This window comes from Podarcis pityusensis, assembly GCF_964106645.2.
Source record: "Podarcis pityusensis genome assembly, chromosome: 2".
In the NCBI taxonomy this organism is placed as follows: domain Eukaryota; kingdom Metazoa; phylum Chordata; class Lepidosauria; order Squamata; family Lacertidae; genus Podarcis; species Podarcis pityusensis.
Genome location: NC_138029.1, coordinates 121,819,848 through 121,840,295, shown reverse-complemented (window position 1 = coordinate 121,840,295; position 20,448 = coordinate 121,819,848). Strand labels below are relative to the sequence as shown.

Here is a 20,448-nt window from a genome sequence, read left to right as displayed (position 1 = left end):
GTATGAATAAAGGCCAGATCCTTCCTCTGCTTTTAGTACAAAACTTCTCAGTCCTTCAAATATATGGCTGGACTCCCAGCTCCAGCATTCCCTCATGGTCATGCGTGGAATTTTTATATTGTTTCAATTCTATTGAAGTTTAATTCCTTTTAAACTATTGTATATGCTTTGAACATTCTGTATTTTATCTGTGCTGCTTAATGTGTGTAGGCCGCCATGAGTTCCAGTCCAAGAAAAAACAGGATATAAGAATAATGTTATTCATTTGGGTCACCAGCGATGACCATGACGACATGAAATCTATTTAAAATGGCTTTATTGATATAACCAACAAAACTATAACAGAACACTGCAAACAACAGGAAAGAGACAGAGGCACAACACAACACTTAGTATTACCCACTTAAATGAAGGACACAAAAGAATCAGAGCGGACAGACAACCCAGGGTTTCTTTTTTAAAAAAAATGGTACACGTCTGCCAAGCTAAAGGGGAAGGGAAAAAAGAATGAAAGTACATCATAAACATCCAGCACAAATCAGCGTGACAGAGAAGACGTATAGAGTCCCCTTGTGGAGAGCCTCTCAAGTTAACAAGCAACGCTTGTCCCTTTGGGGTGTATAGATAGGACCCCAAAAGATTAGCTAATAGAATACTAAGTACTGGCATCGTAATAAACTTCTAAGCAATAATTACACCTCTGAGCATGTCACATGGCTCCCCAGCCAAATTCTAACGTTTTCACCAGTCTCAAAAAACACTCTTGGCAGAGAGGGAAACTGATGCACTAAGAAGTTTAAAATTTGGGGGGGGGGGTGGATTGAGCCAGGGGTCGCCAACATAACACTTGTGGGCGCCATGGCACCCACAAATCTTGAGCGTCCTTTTGCAGCCCTCTTAGTCATAAAGTGACGAAGGTGGTTATCTTTTTTTAAAGAGGAATTTGGAAGAGTGACGCTCTTTCCCATGTGCTGTCCAGACTCTCTTATGATTCTCAAGGCTCAGATTCATTCTACCGGATCGGTTTCCTTTTGTTTTGGCGCCGATCTCAGGCAAAAGTGAAGTTTGTGTCTACACGTGCTTTCTTCCTGTTTCTTTGGGGCAGGAGGCTGATCCTGGGAAGGGAGGAGCAGAGATGATGCCAACAACACTCATGACAGCCCAGAGGCCTAAAAGTATAGTTTATTCCTGCATTGCAGGGGTTGGCCTAGATGACCCTTGGGATCCCTTCTAACTCTATGATTCGGTAGCTGCGCCATTAAGGAAATTAAATTTGGAGCATATGCTCCCTTACCTCCAGTGCTGGTGAAATCATGGAAGCATCATGAGTTATTCCAATCCAGAAGCTAGTTATAGAAGTTCATAAACTGCCTTATACTGACTATCTAGCTCAGGATTGACTACAGGGACTCTCCAGGGTTCCAGGATCTCACCAACAGCCCTCCCTGGAGAAGCTGGGACCTTCTGAACACAAAGCAGATGAGCTACGACCCTCCAGTAGCACAGACTTATGCAGGCACTGGGAAGCACTGTCTCTCTAGGGAACCTGAGAAGCAACCAAAAACCATACCACTCACCCACATGGAGATATCGGCAAACTCAGGAGGACCCCAAGATTTCCAGAAGTATAAAAAGGTTAGAAAACAAGAGGAATCTGCCCCCCATCTCACTGAAGACTGAGCGTGCTTAGCAGATACAGAATACTGACCAGTAGATGGAGAAAAAACCTGGAAAACCTGGACTGGAATTGAGTGCCCTAAACACTGTGACATTTATTGAAGGTCTCATTTGTATGTCCTCTATACAATCTCAGGACTACATGGTTCTTGTAAGGTATTTCTTTCTTGTAAGCAGGGCTGGGCAATATATCTATGTATCATCCAAAACTGGTTTGAAGCCCATATCGTGATATCGGTTTCATTAAGATTTGACCTGGCAATATATCACGAATCATGATGTTTGTTTGTATGCTATACAAAAATCACAACATGGATAAAACCGTGAAGCCAGCCAGCGCATCTACCAAGCCCCATCCTTATTTCAGACATTGTGATATAGCAGTATATCGTGATGATTAGCCAGTGATATATCGCAGTGTTGAAAACCGGATATCACCCAGCCCTATTTGTAAGGTATCATCTTACAATATGAAGTGGCACCTCGGTTGTCGAATGTAATCCATTCCGGAAGACCGTTCGACTTCCGAAACGTTCGACAACCGAGGCACAATGGGCAAATTCCATTGAGAAAATGGAGAGACGCACCTCAGAAGCCATTCGACTTCCGAGGCGTGTTCAAAAACGGAAGCATTCACTTCCAGGTTTTCGGTATTCGAAAACCGAAACGTTTGGCTTCCTAGGTACCACTGTATCTTATATTTCTTGCTCACTTTCTCTCTATAGTTTGCACGGTGATGGAGTTTCTGCCACAGTTTGAGCATTTATTTTCTCACTCCCCACCCTTTCTCCTGGTGTGAATTATCTGTCAGACAGTATAGTTTAGTTGGGCAGAAAAGCACTAGTCTATGTATATCTCCTTTCTCCTGGGAGTGAATCCCCTGACACGACCATCTGTGCTCTCTTGGGAGTTTTCTCCACAATCCAGGCATTTCTAGGATTCGCCAGAGTCTCCTCCACGTGGATTTTTTTGTGCTCTTTGAAGTGTGTGCTCCACCGGAAGCTCTTCCCACACACGGGGCATGTATATGGCTTCTCCCCAGTGTGGATTCTCTGATGTGTCTTGAGGTACGAAATCCCGATGAAGCTTTTCCCACAGTCTGAGCATGTAAAAGGTTTCTCCCCTGCATGCACTTTTAGGTGAATAGCATGGCTTCTTCGGTGACTGAAACTCTTCCCGCACAGGGAACACGTATACGGTTTCTCCCCTGTGTGGATTCTCTGGTGAATAGTAAGGCTGGTGTTCCGACTGAAGCTCTTGCCACACTCCGAGCACTCAAATGGTCTTTCCTCTGTGTGCGTGACTTTATGGGAGCTCAGGCTCCGGCTGTGGGTAAAGCTCTTTCCACACAGTGAACACGAGTACGGTTTCTCCCCTGTGTGGATTCTCTGATGTGACCTCAGGTCTGTGCTCCGACTGAAGCTCTTGCCACACTCTGAACATCTAAATGGTTTCTCCAGAGCGTGGTGCTGCAAAGTAAGGCTGGGACTGAGGCAATTTCCACACTCCGAGGAGTTGCAAGTTAGCCCCCTACTGTGTATAATTTGATGGGATGTCATGTTTTTCCTGTGTTTGAAATTTTTCCCACACTGCAAGCACGTGTAAGGCTTCTCCTCTGTGTGGGTTCTCTGATGAGAAGTAAGGTGTTCCCGCCGACTGAAGCTCTTCCCGCACTCCGAGCATTGAAACGGTTTCTCCCCTGTGTGGGTTCGTTTGTGTTCGTTAAGGTGCGATTTACTAATGCTTTTCCCACACACCTCACACTCAATCTTTTTCTTGCCTTCACTCCTTTCCTCTTGGGTTTCTGCCTCGTCAAAGTCGGGTTCCGGAAATGACGTTTTCACATGGCTCATTTCCCCTTGAATTGTTATTTCAGGGGAAAACATCCCTTCAAAAGCAGAAGATTTGTTCCTCCTTATCTCTTTTGCTTTGCTCTCCGTTGTCCTTCTATATACCTCCCCCTCTGTACATTGGGCCCTTTTAAAGGATGCTCCATGAGGCTTTCCCTCGTTCCAGCTGACCCAGGCGTCATCTGCTGGATTAGAGGGAGAACACTGGTAAGGTAATAATAATAATTTATTATTTATACCCTGCCTATCTGGCTGAATTTCCCCAGCACCTCTGGGCGGCTCCCAACAGAATATTAAAAATACAATTAAAACATCAAACATTAAAAACTTCTCTAAACAGGGCTGCCTTCAGATGTCTTCTAAAAGTCAGATAGTTGTTTTTCTCTTCAACATCTGGTGGGAGGGTGTTCCACAGGGTGGGCGCCACCACCGAGAAGGCCCTCTGCCTGGTTCCCTGTAACTTGGCCTCTCGCAGTGAGGGAACCGCCAGAAGGCCCTTGGTGCTGGACCTCAGTGTCCGGGTAGAACGATGTGGGTGGAGACGCTCCTTCAGGTATACTGGCCATTTAGGGCTTTAAAGGTCAGCACCAACCCTTTGAATTGTGCTCAGAAACATACTAAAAAGTACATTTCTCCTGATGGAGAAATGGATCATCAAACTAGGAGCCAAACCCAATTATCTGCCAATCTTTTGAGGCCCATTTGGATTTCTGAATGAGTGCTCTGGGCTCCAATCCCTCCGGCCACTTTTCTCCCACCTCCCCCAGGAGAGGGAGAAACCAAGAAAGTGTGGGCACACATGCTTCACCTTCCCAAATGATGTAGTAAAACTCGGATCCAGTGAAATTGACCTGAGCCTCGAAAAGCACATAGAGCTCCGAAAGGAAGTGGGGCAGAGCGTCGTACTTCTGACTTCCTCTTCCAGTTGAATGTACTTTTCAAAAAAGAAAAGGGGACCTGCTTTTAGCACCTAAGGACCAAGCGAGGGGCAGCGAGGGAAGGGGAGGGCTCCGGTGTTTTGTGGGTCCATGAGAAGGCCTTGTGGCCTAGAGAAAGAGGGGGCCAGATAGAGAGGCTTGGAGGACCAGATTTGGCCCCCGAGCTTCAGATTCTCCATCCGTTCCATACACAAAAGTGCTCTGTGATGGGATTTCTCTTGGCAGGTTCACAAAGGACGTAGGCTTGAGTCCAAGGATGCTATCTATCTATCAAGGCTTTCGAAATTGACTTCATCAACCAAAGGGAAAGAAGGAGCCTTACCCAGAGAGGCCAGATTCCCATAATTCTCCACCATGACTTCCCAGTGCAGGGCTCTTTGGCCCGGATCCAACAAGGCCCATTCCTCCTCCGTGAAATACACAGCCACCTCCTCAAACGTCACCGGAACCTGGAAGGGAAAGGAGACGATAAAAAACAGCTCCTCCTCAAGGGGTTGGACTACTAGATGGTCTCTTCCAACTCTATGATTCTGTCATCCCACCTCCACGGAGGGGCCTACAGAGGATTTCCCCCATGTGGCGCTTTGACACAAGCAAAGGAAAAGAGGGAGATTCTCTTCAGCCTGCAGGGGAGGGGGAGGGGATGGAGCCAGTCGATTTGATCTGTCCAGCGATCCATCCTTTACCGGATCCAGCTGCAAAGAGGCCGCTTCTGATCCACCACAGAGAGGAGACGATTCCGTAGCCGTTCCTGGCAACTTTCCGCCACCTGCAATTCACACAAATGTGGTTGAAATCCTTGCTAAGCGTTTATGCATCTCGGCGACTTGCAAAACAATAATAATAATAATAATAATAATAATAATAATAATAATTTTTTATTTTATACCCGCCCTTCCCAGTTCAAATACCGGGCTCAGGGCGGCTAACAACAAATTTAAAACACTTAATTATAAAAGCAGCATAAAATACAGTATAAAAACATGGATAACAACAAATTCAAAAATCAATTTAGGGGAAATAAGCATTAGATAATCCCCAGGGCTCGCTGGCCGACACTTTTTGTTTCTTGGGCACAATTTGGTTTTGACAGATTACACTGCTGTGGACAGTGACGAAGGAAGGGGGGGTGCGTTGGGTACGGGCTGCCCCAGGTGTCATCACTGAGGCGGGTGACAAAATGGCAAAAATATGTGTTTTTAAAATAAATAAATAAAAATTGGGCTCACGACATTTTTTTTTAAAAAAATAACTCCTGTCCTGCACCCACCGCACCCCCCCTTCCTACGCCACTGGTAGCTAGGTGAGGCAGGCAGTACTGGGTGCCACACTGCGGGGCCTGCAGCGTGCCTGAGCCACACGTCTCCTGAGGGGGTGGCCGTGGGCAGAATGCCTGCAAGCTCCCTGCTGCTTTTTCGAGCAGCGTGGGGCTTGCATCTGCCCACCGCCTCAGCCGCCCTACAGCTGAGGGGGAGGCTGCGGAGAGGCTCCACGCAGCGTGCCCTTCCTTGGCTTGCCCCGCCCCTGTGGACAGCTCTCCTCACCCCTGGCTGCAGGACGCTGCACCGGGCACCCAAGCAGCTATCTATGCCACTGGCTGTGAAAGCAAATTTACAGTGCAACTGCTTTTTAAGTTTCCACTAGGATGAAGCATGTAAATTCCACTCAGGGGTGCCAACTAATAAAATATGGGGGGTCAGATAAGCTCTGTCCCCCATAATCAATCACAAGAAGCAGAGATCACGCACCATTTGAACAGCAATGTCTGGCAACTTGAGGGGGGCCCAGCCCCCTCAAATATTTTTTTGGGGGTGGAGGTGGGCAAAGGGATCTCGGCCCCTAAGGGTTGGCTTTTATGATTCTACTCCTTACAGCAATACAGATGATGGGAGTTGTCCAACGACATCCAGAGAGCCCCAGGTTGGCAAAGCCTGTCATGGAGATGGGCTTCAGGGCGGGATTCGAATCCACCACCACCTCTTTTTGGTGCTTTCCTAGCCATTAACACTTTTCGTCCCTCATGTAGTGTTGAAGGGGAATGTAAAACTAGCCCTGGGGGGATTTTGAGCCCAGCCAGCAGAGGGAGGCCAAGTGGCAAAATATCTGCTCCCGCCCTCACCTGGCATGGCGGCCCCTCCATCGCCCTCCTGCACGATCCACCTGAACAACAGCCTCCGCTTGGCATCCTCTGGCGATGTCTCCTCTGCCTTGAGGAACTCAGCAGCGACTTCTCCTAACAGGGCCTTTGCGTAAAACAGCAGTGAGAAACCCATAAGATAAGGGTGAGGGGGAATCTCAGGACAGGGAGCTGGCATGAATCCCATGAATCCCAGCGAGACTCTTCCACAGGCCACGCCCCCTCCCCAACCTTCTCCCCAGGCCACGCCCCCTCCCCAACCTTCTCCCCAGGCCACGCCCCTCCCAACCTGCTCCCCAGGCCACGCCGCCTCCCAACCTTCTCTCCAGGTCATGCCCCCTCCCCGACATTCTCTCCAGGCCACGCCCCCTTCCCAACCTTCTCCCCAGGCCACGCCCCTCCCAACCTTCTCTCCAGGTCATGCCCCCCCCCCGACATTCTCTCCAGGCCACGCCCCCTTCCCAACCTTCTCCCCAGGCCACGCCCCTCCCAACCTTCTCTCCAGGTCATGCCCCCTCCCCGACATTCTCTCCAGGCCACGCCCCTCCTTAGGTGCTTTCTCATACCCTCAAGTGCCCTGATTTTACATGGACAGTCCCAGGATTATGAAATCCATCCCGTGACCGGATTCGATCTTGGAATGTCCCTATTCCCCCGCCGGTGCCGCTGCCTCCAAGCTCAGGGAGGAGAATGAGCGGGCGCTTGTCCCAAGCGGCAAGCGTCCCATCGCCTCTCCGTGGCCTCTGCTGCCAGCCTCCTCGGAGCAGTTGCTAGAGAGCGGGCGAGGAGGAGAGGCTACCACCACTGAGGACCAGCGCCACGTGATGCCAGCTCTGAGGGGCAATCTGATCTACAAAAGGCAGCATGTGGGCTAATAATGTATTGGCAATATTTATGAAACACTATCAATTGTTTCTTCCAGTAGCACCATAAGGTAAAGGTAAAGGGACCCCTGACCATTAGGTCCAGTCGTGGCTGACTCTGGGGTTGCGGCGCTCCTCTCGCTTTATTGGCCGAGGGAGCCGGCGTACAGCTTCCGGGTCATGTGGCCAGCATGACTAAGCCACTTCTGGCAAACCAGAGCAGCGCACGGAAACGCCATTTACCTTCCCACCAGAGCAGTACCTATTTATCTACTTGCACTTTGACGTGCTTTTGAACTGCTAGGTTGGCAGGAGCAGGGACCGAGCCACGGGAGCTCACCCCGTAGCGGGGATTCGAACCGCCGACCTTCTGAATGGCAAGTCCTAGGCTCTGTGGTTTAACCCACAGCGCCACCCGTGTCCAAGTAGCAGCTTAGAGACCAACTAAGTTTGTTATTGGTATGAGCTTTCGTGTGCATGCACACTTCAGAATTTTGTTTTTTTATTTTGTTTCGACTACGGCAGACCAACACGGCTACCTACCTGTAACTATCAATTGTTTCTTGATCCATAAACAAAAGCCATATAATACGCGCAAGAAGTCACAAACTAATAGAAACGGATAGAAGTCAAATAAATATTCCATCAACAGGAATGCTTAGAATGGTGGGGAACCACAAAGAAACACTGAAGTTGAGGCAGAAAGCCTTTCCACAGTTTATATCTATATTGTTTGGTTGAGAATGAAGTGGAGCCGGGTGGTGCTGTGAGCACAGCAGCAACAAACAGCAAACAGAACAGTTCTTCCGGGATAATGAACTATTTCAACAATATTTCTTCATCAGCAAGTTAATAGTCCCCAAAGGTATGTAAAGTGATCATGGATCAGCTGTCACTCAAAATCAGCCTACTACACTTTTTGCTGTTTGTTGCTGTTTATGAATTCAGAAACAATTGAGAGTGTTTCATAAATATTGCCAATACATTATCAATTTTGACGTCTTAGATATATGTTAAATGTTCTTAAGTGTACCAACCAAGCACGTACATAGATCAGCACAGGAAGACCGAACTGGAACAATTTTTGATTCCCAAACTGTCCCAAACTGACCAAATGTTTTCTCTGCAAGGTCAAAGGAAAATGGAAAAGCTTCCCTATTGTCTTTTCCTTCACAAATCCTGTCTTAAGGGTATGTCTGTGTTTGAATAAGGTGTGAGCCTGAGACATGGCCCAGGAACTAAGTATTTATCATTACAAAAGAGTGTCCAGGCTCCCCAGGCAATCCAATAAGTGACCATTAATAGGTAACCTAGAATCATAGAATCATAGAGTTGGAAGAGACCACAAGGGCCATCGAGTCCAACCCCCTGCCAAGCAGGAAACACCATCAGAGCACTCCTGACATATGGTTGTCAAGCCTCTGCTTAAAGACCTCCAAAGAAGGAGACTCCACCACACTCCTTGGCAGCAAATTCCACTGTCGAACAGCTCTTACTGTCAGGAAGTTCTTCCTAATGTTTAGGTGGAATCTTCTTTCTTGTAGTTTGGATCCATTGCTCCGTGTCCGCTTCTCTGGAGCAGCAGAAAACAACCTTTCTCCCTCCTCTATGTGACATCCTTTTATATATTTGAACATGGCTATCATATCACCCCTTAACCTCCTCTTCTCCAGGCTAAACATGCCCAGCTCCCTTAGCCGTTCCTCATAAGGCATCGTTTCCAGGCGTTTGACCATTTTGGTTGCCCTCCTCTGGACACGTTTCAGTTTGTCAGTGTCCTTCTTGAACTGTGGTGCCCAGAACTGGACACAGTACTCCAGGTGAGGTCTGACCAGAGCAGAATACAGTGGCACTATTACTTCCCTTGATCTAGATGCTATACTCCAGACAGGAGATAAACAACGACAGGAGAAAAACAACATTCAAATTTCTGTTTTAGACCGCTTTTTCTGTGATGTCGGTATGATGTTTCTGGGGGTGGTCTTGATCTACAGGGTGGCAATTTCAAAAGTCCATGTAAGGCCTTGCGCGCCATTTTTCTGGGTTCCTCCTCCTTTCCTGCTGGTGAGGGGAGCACCCCGTTGCAACAGATCAATAAAGATCAAGCTTACTAGCTGCTTTGCTTCTCAATATTCTCTGATTGGCCTCTGTTATTCTCTCCTACCAATAGGGAACCTATGTAAGGACTCTATATGGGCTCTTGGATACCCCATAGGGGGAAAAGGGCAGATTTTTGTTTACAACAGCACAAGGAGTCTTGATTTTTTTAAAAATTGCTTTGTGTCTGATTTTGCCCCTTACTAAAACTGGACGCTCTGAGCACCTTGGAAGCACCAGGACAAAACTCTCTCTCACCTGCTCCTCCTCCTGTTTCTTCTCCTCTGCCCGACTCAGGAGGAAACCTTCGGCCAGGGCCACCGCCTGGGAACTGGTCTCTGCTCCACATTCCCTGACCCAGTTCTCCATCTCCGGGGGGAGGACAGCCAGGAACTGCTCCAGGATCACTAAATCCAGGATCTGAGTCTTGGTGTGTCTCTCCGGCTTCAGCCACTGACGGCAGAGATGGTGGAGTCGGCTGCAAACCTCTCGGGGTCCCTGGTCATCCCAGTAGCCGACCCCCCTGAAGCGTTGGCACTCGGCATGTGGCCTATGGATGCCCCGGTCCTTCTGCACCACCCTTTCCCAGAACCCCCTGCTGCTCACAGTCTTGGCATTTTGGGGGGCTCTTCCTGTTTTTGGGGCATCCGTGTCTCTCCCTTCCATCTTCAGGCTGTGCTTCTCCTCGGACCCCCAGCAGGGCTCGAAAAGCCTCATTGACCGGCCACCATCTTCCTCCTAACCATTGGGATTTGGGGGTAAGGGGGACAAATTGAGCAAAGATAGGCCAGACTTTTTGCAGCACAACAGTTGCAAACACCACCACCCACTCCCAGAAGTCAGAAAGCATCAGCAGGTCAGCGTTGAGAACGAGGCTTCTTCCTGCAAAGAATTGAAATAAATAAATGAAGGTCTTATATATATAATAAATGTTCATAAATGTACCAAGCAAACACATACATAAATATATAAACCAGATGTCTGAAGCAGCACAGGAAAACAGCCCTGGAACCATTTTGGCTCCCAGACTGACCAATGTTTTCTCTGCAAGGTCAAAGGAAAATGGAAAAGCCTCCCCATTGTCTTTTCATTCACAAATCCTGTCTTAAGGGTATGTCTGTGTATGAATAGGGTGAGTCTGTGACCTGGCTCAGGAACTAAGTATTTATCATTACAAAAGACTGGCCAGGCTCCCCAGGGTATCCAATCAAGTAAGCATTAACAGGTAACCTGCCAGACAGGAGAAAAACAATGACAGGAGATAAACAACACACTCAGATTTCTCTTGAGCTACACCCCTTTCTGTAATGTAGGTATGATGTGTCTGCGGTGCTCTTGGACTCCAAGACGGGCAATTTATAATAATAATAATAATAATAATAATAATAATAATAATAATAATAATATCTTTATTGTCATTGCCCCCTCTCGGGGACAACGAAATTACTTGGCTGCTCCATCCACCCAGGTAGGGCACTCCACACAAGATCAAAACAACTATAAAAACACTAATTAAAACAATACAGTATAAAACAGCAAGGAAGATTAGATGACTTTCAAAGTCCAGGCTTCCCATTCAGGGCCGAGATCGCTCTGGGGAAGAAGCTGTTCTTAAGACGGCTCGTTCTTGTCTTCATCGTCCTGTATCTCCATCCCGACGGCAGGAGCTCGAAGAGACAGTGACCAGGATGCGATGGATCTTTTACTATGTCCAGTGCCTTCCTATGGCACCTTGTGGCATAAATCTGCTCTAAGGTGGAGAGTGGGCAGCCAACAATGCTCTCTGCTGCCTTAACAACTCTGCACAACCCCAACCTGTCCCGGGTAGTACAGCTTCCGTACCACACACATAAGCCATAAGTGAGCACGCCCTCAATGGCACAGTGATAGAAGGCAAGCAGCAGTTTCTGCGGAAGACGGTTTTTCCTTAGAATTCTCAAAAAGTACAGTCTCTGCTGCGCCTTCTTCACAAGCCCCCTTGTGTTGACACTCCAGGACAGATCCTCTTGTAATTCAATGCCCAGAAATCTGAACGTTGTTACCCTCTCCACACAGACCCCATCAATCAAAAGTGGCTGGACATTGCTCTTCTGTCTCCTGAAGTCCACCACAAGCTCCTTTGTCTTCCTTGTATTTATGAGCAAGTTGTTAGCTCTGCACCACTCTGTCAGCCGCTCCACCTCATCTCTATAGTCCGTTTCACCCTCCCTTTCAGAGATGAGCCCAATCACGGTTGTGTCATCTGCAAATTTGACAACCCTATTACTAAGGTGAGCAGCGACACAATCGTACGTGTAGAGAATATAAAGGAGCGGACTGAGTACGCATCCCTGTGGTGTTCCTGTGTTAGTCTTAAGCATACTAGAGGTATAAGGGCCCAACCGAACCCTCTGGGGGCGGTCTGACAAAAAGTCCAATATCCACCCACAAAGTGATAACGGAAGCCCCAGATCTTCCAGTTTAGACATCAGACGTTGTGGTAGAATGGTATTAAATGCCGAGCTGAAATCTAAAAAATGAAATGAAATCTAAAATGTCTATATAAGGGCGGACACACCTTCCTGAATTACATACCCAGCACATGGAACCTTACGAAAGGCCTCTCCCTGCCCTGACACAGCAAAAAGACTGAGACTGATGAATTGGAAAAATAAAAATGTGGCTCCCTTCTACGATTGGATTGAAGACTTATACAAACTCGCAGCATACAAACGCAGACTTGCTATAGACAAATACAATGACATTTGGAATCCATTCTTACAAATACTGTCATAGGTTTAGATCTGGTGAAGCACAACAACAACTTTGCAAAGTATACAGTTCTGGGGGTTTTCCCTCTCCCCCCTTTGTTTCCCCTTCTGTTTCTCTTCTTCTTTTTCTCTCTTTTATTTACGTCTCACCGTGTTTAGTGCACATATATTGATGTACTTTTAAAATTCTCAATAAAGATTTTTTTTTTTAAAGCGTTTACCACCGCAGTTTACTACAGCCCTCCAGTTAAATAGGAACACAGGAAAATGCTTTATTCGGAGCAGCCTGGCCACCTGCCCTGCATCGGAGGCAGACCACTGATCCACCTAGCTTGGCATTGCCCACACGGACTGGCAGCTGCCCTCCAGAGTTTCAGACAGAGATGTTGGGGTCTGAACCCCGGGACTTTCTGCTCGACCAAGCCAGCTAAGGCACTTCCATTTCCAACCTGTCTGCCTTTTGTCTCCCTTGCCCTCTCTGGCTCTTCTTCCAATGCCCGCTTCCCAATTTTTTTTCTGCCTTGGGCTTCTCCTCCATCAGCGCCCCAGTGCACCCCCCCAAATGCACTTTGGACTCACCGGATCCCTGGATGGAGAGGGCAGGAGGTGGAGACCATCTGGGCAGCATCTGGGGGGGACCTGCAAATAATAATAATCAAAGCATCTTTAGAAGGAGGCGGGGCAGGATGTGACCTTTCCAGAGCCTCCTTCCAGGGCTCTCTAGGAACCCAGACACTCTTCCCCTTAACCCTTAGGCTGGATCCCTCTCTTTGAGCAATCCGTTTATTCTCATTTATGAATTGCTTCCCCTCCAAAAAAAGTAATTTTTTTTAAAAAAAGCTACTTTTCAAATTTATACATTTCATTAGTTTTACAATCCATTCGACATTTCAAAATTTGACTTCCTCCCCCCTCCTTCTGCGGTCCCCTAAATTTATTTCTTAATATCTTCCGCATATCCAAGTTCATTTAATTTGCTCATTTAATGATCTACTGTAAATATATACTCTTAGGAAACTGCAGGTTATTACACTCATCCTGCTCATCCTGCTAAGGTTTTTATCTGTTTACAATTTATCTGTAAATATTCAACAAACCCTTTCCATTCTTTTATCTCAAAGTGATTTTGCAGCAAAATACCAAAAAACACACACCGAAACAAGTGAAATTTCGTATGTCAAAACTTGTCTCAAGGAGACAAGTAACTGTACCTATGCCTTCTAGACATCTGAAGGCGAAGCTTTTTAAAAAATGTATAATGTTTTATTGTGCTTTTAGACATGTTAGAAGCCACCCAGAGTGACTGGGGCAACCCAGGCAGATGAGCAAGGTAGAAATGTTGTTGTTATTTTTAGTTGGAGGGTATGCAAGGGCAGCCATGGGGAGCCTTGGCTTCCCCCAGAGGACCATGGGAGCTGCAAGGGCACAAAAGGTTTTGAAGAGGTTGTTGTCCTGTGTTGTGGGGAAAGGGAGTCATAATCCATATTATCTGGAGAGCACACCAGACTGCGGGAAAATCCAGTCCAAAGTGCAGCAGAAGCAGACAACATGGATGCCTATGTGGGTGGCGCTGTGGTCTAAACCACTGAGCCTCTTGGGCTTGCCAAACAGAAGGTCAGCAGTTCAAATCCCCGCGATGGAGTGAGGTCCCGTTGCTCTGTCCCAGCTCCTGCCAACCTAGCAGTTTGAAAGCACACCAGTGCAAGTAGATAAATAGGTATCACTGTGGCGGGAAGATAAACGGCGTTTCTGTGCGCTCTGGTTTCCGTCATGGTGTCCCGTTGCACCAGAAGTGGTTCAGTCCTGCTGGCCACATAACCCAGAAAGCTGTTTGTGGACAAACACTGTCTCCCTCGGCCTGAAAGCGAGATGAGCGCCGTAACCCCATAGACGCCTTTGACTGGACCTAACTGTTCAGGGGTCCTTTACGTTTTATGTGTCTGTGTTTAGAATGAGGAAGATTGGAGTCTGAATTTACCTTTAAAGTGAGGGGAAACTACAGTTCGAGGGAAGAGAATGTACTTTGAATGCAGGGGGCCTCTCACGTTCATTCCCCAGCACCAACTCCAGAGATATTTTCTGCCTGAAACCCTGGGCAGTCGCTGCCAGTCAGCGGAGACAATACTAAACTTAATGGAGCAATAGCCCGACATAGTAAAAGACAACTTTCTCCGTTGCTGTTCTGCTTGGTTCTAATAATAATTTAAAAATTGCTAGGCTTTCTTGTTGTTGTTCTCTTCTCTTATCTGGGGTTGAACTAGATGACCCTCAGGGTCCCTTCTACAATTCTAGGATTAATCAACAAGCAGGGAGAAAGAGGAGTATCACCTCTCTGCTCTTCTCTCCCTATTTTATTTGTAGTTATCTGTCATCAGGCGGACAGGAGTGTACATGCACACCCAAGCTAAGGCCGGGCGAGGGAACCAGCACCCGAGGGTGAGGAAGAGACAAGTGGGTGATCCAGGTGACCTGCTGAGGTTTGGCAACGTCTAACGGGAGGGGTTTTTGGCAAGGAGAGTGGCTTTGGCGAGGAATAAAGAGCTGTGCGGCTGGGGTGGGGTTGGGGTTTGGAAGAGCTGCAGGCTAAAGCAAGCAGAGGCATAGCCCAAAACAGAAATGAAATTGGCTGGTTTCTCACCTGTTTCCGGGTTTCTGCTTCTCTTCATGTTTCTGCTTAGCTGCATAGAATCGAATGAGTTGGGACACCGGAGGGTCATCCAGTCCAACCCTCTGAAATGCAGGAATCTCAGCCAAAGCATATATGGCAGATGGCCAGCCAACCTCTGCTTAGAAACTTCCAAGGAAGGAGAGCCCATCACTTCCTGAGGGAGACCGTTCCATTGTCGAACAGCTCTTAATGTTGATGTTTTATTATGTTTTTAATATTCTTTTGGGAATTATTATTATTATTATCATTATCTTACTGTCAGGAAGGATACTGACAGGATACTGTTGTTTTATGATCTTATTAATACAGTGGTACCTCGGGTTACAGACACTTCAGGCTACAGACGCTTCAGGTTACAGACTCCACTAACCCAGAAATATTACCTCGGGTTAAGAACTTTGCTTCAGGATGAGAACAGACATCATGCGGTGGTAGTGCAGGGGCCCCATTAGCTAAAGTGGTACCTCAGGTTAAGAACAGTTTCAGGTTAAGAATGGCCCTCCAGAACGAATTAAGTTGTTAACCTGAGGTACCACTGTATAGTTTTTCGAAAATCTCAGAAGCTGAACATTTTGGTTTTCAAACGCTAAAAACCCATAAGTATCGTATTTTTCCGTGTATAAGACTAGGATTTTTTCCTAAAAAATAATGTCCAAAATTTGGGGGCGTCTTATACATGGGGACCATCTCCCCCCATTTTCTTAAATCGGAGTCCTCCAAAATAGTCTTATACATGGGGGCATCTTATAGACAGAAAAATACGGTGTGGTATAGTGGTTAAGAGCGGTAGTTTCGTAATCTGGGGAACCCTGGGCCAACAGGGGGATACTGTATATAGTTTTCACTCAGGTCTGTAGATAGTTTTCACTCAGGTCCGCGGCAGTTATTTTAGGCGGGAACTCTGGGCTGTTGTGGTTACAATGTTGACAGCCGGCTGCCTATAAATACAGGCCGGCTGAGCTGTTCGCAGTTAGTTCTATTCCAGCTTACCATAATAAAGAGCTACTTGAAGAAATCGCTGTGCCGGCTGCTATGTCAACCCACCACCTAACACTGGCGACGAAGGTGGGATTGATGGACATCAGAGCACAGCCAGATGCGGCCAGCCTCTGAACTGAGCTGAATCACTGAGCTGAATCACAGAGCGAAATCACTGAGCGAAATCACTGGGCAGAACCAATTCAGAGCTGACTGTTCTGGCTAGAGCACTGTGTTCCATCCATCGCCCTTCACGCCGGCATCGGAATCATGGCTTCACTTGTGCCTCTACCGCCGTTTGCGCCAGCCTCTGAATCATGGGACTCCTACCTCGCTCGGTTCGACTGCTACCTCCAAGCCAACGAGCTGACAGAAGTATCACAGGAGCGGAAGCGGGGCCTATTCCTCAGCCTCTGTGGGCCTGAGGTGTTTGAGACGGCCCGAGCGTTGGTTGCGCCTGAAGCAGTCCAGGCAACACCATGGGACACGATCCAAGAGAAGCTCCGCAACCACTACGCACCAAAGCTGTCCAAGATTGCTGCCCGCCATGCGTTCTACCACCGGAACCAGGCAGAGGGGGAGTCAATCAACAACTACACCACCGCCCTGCGACAGGCTGCAATGCACTGTGAGTTCCGAGACTTAGACGATGCCCTGATGGATCGAATCGTCTGCGGGGTCCGGGACATCCATCTGCAACGGCGCCTCCTAGCCAAGCCAGACCTCACGCTACAGAAAGCCATTGAGGAGGCTGTGGCCTCAGAAGCTGCTGAACGCTCCGCCCAGGAGATCCGCAAGTCCAGCAGCCCGCGTCTTGCTAGGGAGCCAGTTCCGGTGCATCATGAAAAGGCCAGCAGTGAGGAGGCATCCTCCAGTGAAGACGATGACGTGCACCAGACAAAGCGGGAGCGCAGGAAGTTCCAACAGAAGTCCAAGGGCCAACCGGAATGTGCTGGCTGCGGAGGCAACCATTCCCGTGCCAAGTGTCGATTCAGAGACGCCATCTGTAGGAAGTGTTCCAGAAGGGGCCACATCGCTAAGGTCTGCCGATCGGCTCCGTCTGACACCCCCCCTTCATCGATTCGCAAGTCCAAGTCTTCACTCCAGTCTGCCAAGGAAAGTTGTTTCGCTCTCACCAACTGCCGCTGCCCGTCTGGAACCACGATTGGCCAAACCGACTCGCCTACGCGACGCAAGCTGAACGTCACGGTGCTCATTGAAGGAGCTCCATGTGACATGGAGATCGACACCGGGTCTGCCCTGTCCATCGTGTCATGGAGCACCATCAAAAGACTGGTACCCAGAGTGTCCAAAAGGCAACTCGACTCTCACCGCGTACACCTGAGAGACTACCAGGGAAACGACATTCCCGTGGTAGGCGTTGGCCGGTTCCGGATCGCCTTCAAGGATTTTTCGGGCCTGCTCCGGTTGGTGGTGGTCGAAGGTCAGCGGCCAAGCCTCCTAGGGCTAGACTGGTTTGATGCCCTCGGCCTGGAAGTCACCGGCATCAACTGCATCTCTAACGCAGAGACTGAGGGTCTGGTCAAAGACTTTGCCGAGGTTTTTGACGGCACCTTGGGCCAATATACAGGTACGCCCATCTCCTTTAGCCTTGATCCACAAGTCGCCCCCATCAAGCTAAAGCCACGCCGGGTTCCCTTTGCTCTCAAGGCTAAGGTGGATGAACAACTGGACAAACTGATCGCCCAAGGAGTTTTGGAGCCGGTTGACCACGCAAAGTGGGAAACCCCCATCGTCACGCCTGTCAAGCCAGATGGGTCGGTGAGAATCTGCGCTGACTACAAGTGCACGATCAACAAGGCACTTCAGCAGCACGCTTATCCGGTTCCTGTTGTCCAACACCTGCTGCATTCCCTGGGTGAGGGTAAGGTCTTCGCTAAGCTGGACCTTGCCCAAGCCTATCAACAACTGCCAGTCGATGATGCCACTGCTGAAGCCCAGACGATCGTCACCCACCGGGGGGCTTTCCGTTGCCGCCGGTTGCAGTTCGGGGTGAGTGTGGCTCCTGGCATATTCCAAAGCCTTATGGAGCGTCTCCTGCAAGGGCTTCCGGGCGTGGTACCATATTTTGATGACGTCTTGGTGTCTGCAGACTCACACCAGCAGCTGTTCGAGCGCCTCCGTGCCGTGCTGACCAGGTTCCAGGAGGCCGGGCTCAAGGTAAAGAGGGAGAAGTGCCAGATCGCCGTTCCACAGGTAGAGTTCCTGGGCTATCTTATCGATTCCTCCGGTCTTCATCCAACCACATCCAAGATCCGCGCTATCCAGCAGGCCCCCACCCCAAAGAACAAAACGGAGTTGCAGGCATTCCTGGGGCTGCTGAACTTTTATAACATGTTCCTGCCCCACAAAGCCACAGTGGCTGAGCCTCTTCACCGACTCCTTAGCACTAAGACGCCTTGGGCCTGGGGTCATCGGGAGACGGCGGCCTTCAACGCGGTCAAGGCTCTCCTTTCTTCAGACAGTGTGCTGGTACAGTACAGTGAATCCAGGCCGCTGGTCCTTGCCTGCGACGCCTCACCTTTTGGCATCGGTGCTGTCCTTAGTCACCGTTTTCCAGATGGAAGAGAAGCACCGCTCGCCTACTTTTCCAGGACACTATCTCCGACGGAACGGAATTACAGCCAGCTCGACAAGGAGGCATTGGCACTTGTGGCTGGAGTGAAGAGGTTCCATGAATACCTCTATGGCAGGACTTTTGACCTCATCACTGACCACAAGCCACTCCTGGGCCTCCTCGCCGGTGATCGTCCAACTCCACCGGTCCTCTCACCACGCATGCTGCGATGGACTGTTTTCCTGGCTGCCTACCACTACCGGCTCATCCATCGCCCGGGGAAATCGATGGGCCATGCCGACGCCCTCAGCCGTTGCCCTCTTCCAGCATTTGTGGAAGACCCGGCTCCAGCTTCATCGCTCCTTCTGATTGAGGATCTTCCGGCAGCGCCTGTATCGGCTGCCACTGTGGCCTCCGCATCTGCCCAGGATCGCACCATCAGCCGGGTGCTCAACTGGGTGTGGAGGGGGTGGCCACAAGGGCCTTTTGCATCGGAGTTCCAGCCCTTCGCAACCAGACAACATGAACTCTCAGCTCATCGTGGCTGCCTGCTGTGGGGAGACCGCGTCGTGATTCCCCAGGGACTCCGTCAGCGCGTCCTGGAGGCTCTGCACGTTGGCCACCCGGGAATTGTCAAAATGAAGGCGTTGGCTCGGTGTTACGTCTGGTGGCCTAATATGGACGATGCCATCACTGCCTGGGTGTCCGCCTGTCAAGCGTGCCAGGAGTCGAGGCCTGCACCACCGGCAGCTAAGGGACACACCTGGGAGACGCCAAAGACACCCTGGTCGAGGGTGCACATCGATCTGGCTGGCCCCTTTCACGGCCGGACCTTTATGGTAGTGGTGGACGCCTATTCCAAATGGCTGGAGGTCGCCCTGATGCCCTCCACCACTACCGAAGCTGTCATCCGGGTGCTGCGAGGCCTGTTTGCAACGCATGGGTGTCCTGATGTCCTTGTCTCTGACAACGGACCGCAGTTCACGTCAGGCACGTTTGAGCGGTATCTTTTGGGACTGGGCATCCGCCATGCCCTAACGGCACCTTTTCATCCATCCAGCAACGGGCAAGCGGAAAGAATGGTGCGCTCGACAAAAGAGGCACTGGCGCGCCTGGACCGGGGAGACTGGCATGAGCGGGTCGCCGAATACTTGTTCGTGCAACACATCACCCCTCATGCGGCCACAGGGAGGAGTCCTGCTGAACTGCTTATGGGCCGCCGCCTCAGGTCACCGCTCGACCGGCTACACCCAGACTTTGCCGTGGCTGAACCCCCAGGCTGTGCCAACGCACCACGGTCATTTGTCCCAGGAAACCAGGTCTTTGCCCGGAACTATGTGGGGGACATCCCTTGGGTGCCAGCCACAGTAGTGGGAGTCACTGGACCTCGCTCGTACCAGGTGGCACTCGAAGACGGACGCTTGTGGCGACGGCACATAGACCAGCTTAGGCGCAGGGTTGGGGACTTGGACACTACCGAGGTGCCCCCAACTGCGCTTGCGGCTCCAGAAGAGACACGTACAGATGGCGAGGCCCCACCTACACCTCCCTCACAAACTGCCAGCGTGGAGCCGAACCAAGCCGTTTCAGAACAGACTCAGACCACTCCACTTGCGGAGGCTCCACCCACAGCAGCGGATCCAGGGGAGTTGGTTCCAACGCCACCTAGGGTCGCACCACAGCCTCAGCGAGAACTGTGTGGCCCTCCGGACTTGGCTACCAGTCCCCGGCGGTCTGGCAGAGTTTCCAAGCGCCCAACTTATTTAAAGGACTATGTTGTTGGACAGGTATCACTGTTGGTCTAAGTATGGGAAATGTAACCGATATGCTTTTGTGCCTAATTGAACCATTACGCGTAGTGCTGTATATAAGGAAACCATTACGATTGTAACTAACGCCTTATCTCGGTGGG

The 20,448-nt window shown here is 49.6% G+C and overlaps 1 protein-coding gene across 3 annotated transcripts; it reads right to left on the bottom strand.

Annotated features, from left to right (window-relative positions):
- Positions 1-299: 299 nt before the first annotated feature.
- LOC308469527 (uncharacterized protein) lies at positions 300-13,005 on the bottom strand. 3 transcript variants are annotated; one of them, XM_080992115.1, is made up of 6 exons: positions 12,892-13,005; positions 9,821-10,444; positions 6,585-6,708; positions 5,152-5,234; positions 4,788-4,914; positions 300-3,712 (listed from the first exon to the last, which is right to left on the bottom strand). In XM_080992115.1, the coding sequence occupies exons 2-6, from the start codon at positions 10,277-10,279 to the stop codon at positions 2,523-2,525; spliced, it is 1,983 nt and encodes a 660-aa protein (XP_080848241.1). In that variant the 5' UTR covers positions 10,280-10,444; positions 12,892-13,005; the 3' UTR covers positions 300-2,522. The 3 variants fall into 3 exon arrangements, with proteins under 3 accessions (XP_080848241.1, XP_080848242.1, XP_080848243.1); XM_080992116.1 differs by having other exon boundaries at positions 9,821-10,300; positions 12,892-13,001; XM_080992117.1 differs by lacking the exons at positions 9,821-10,444; positions 12,892-13,005 and adding an exon at positions 8,962-9,802.
- Between the last annotated feature and the right edge of the window lie 7,443 nt (positions 13,006-20,448).

What these genes read in the sequence shown, in the direction of transcription:
- LOC308469527 (XM_080992115.1), bottom strand. Translation starts at nt 10,279, where the DNA reads ATGAGGCTTTTCGAGCCCTGCTGGGGGTCCGAGGAGAAGCACAGCCTG. An exon ending in TGGAGGGGCCGCCATGCCAG is followed by an intron (nt 5,235 to 6,584) that starts GTGAGGGCGGGA and finishes TGTGAATTGCAG; the next exon opens with GTGGCGGAAAGTTGCCAGGA. An exon ending in TGGGAATCTGGCCTCTCTGG is followed by an intron (nt 3,713 to 4,787) that starts GTAAGGCTCCTT and finishes CCTCTAATCCAG; the next exon opens with CAGATGACGCCTGGGTCAGC.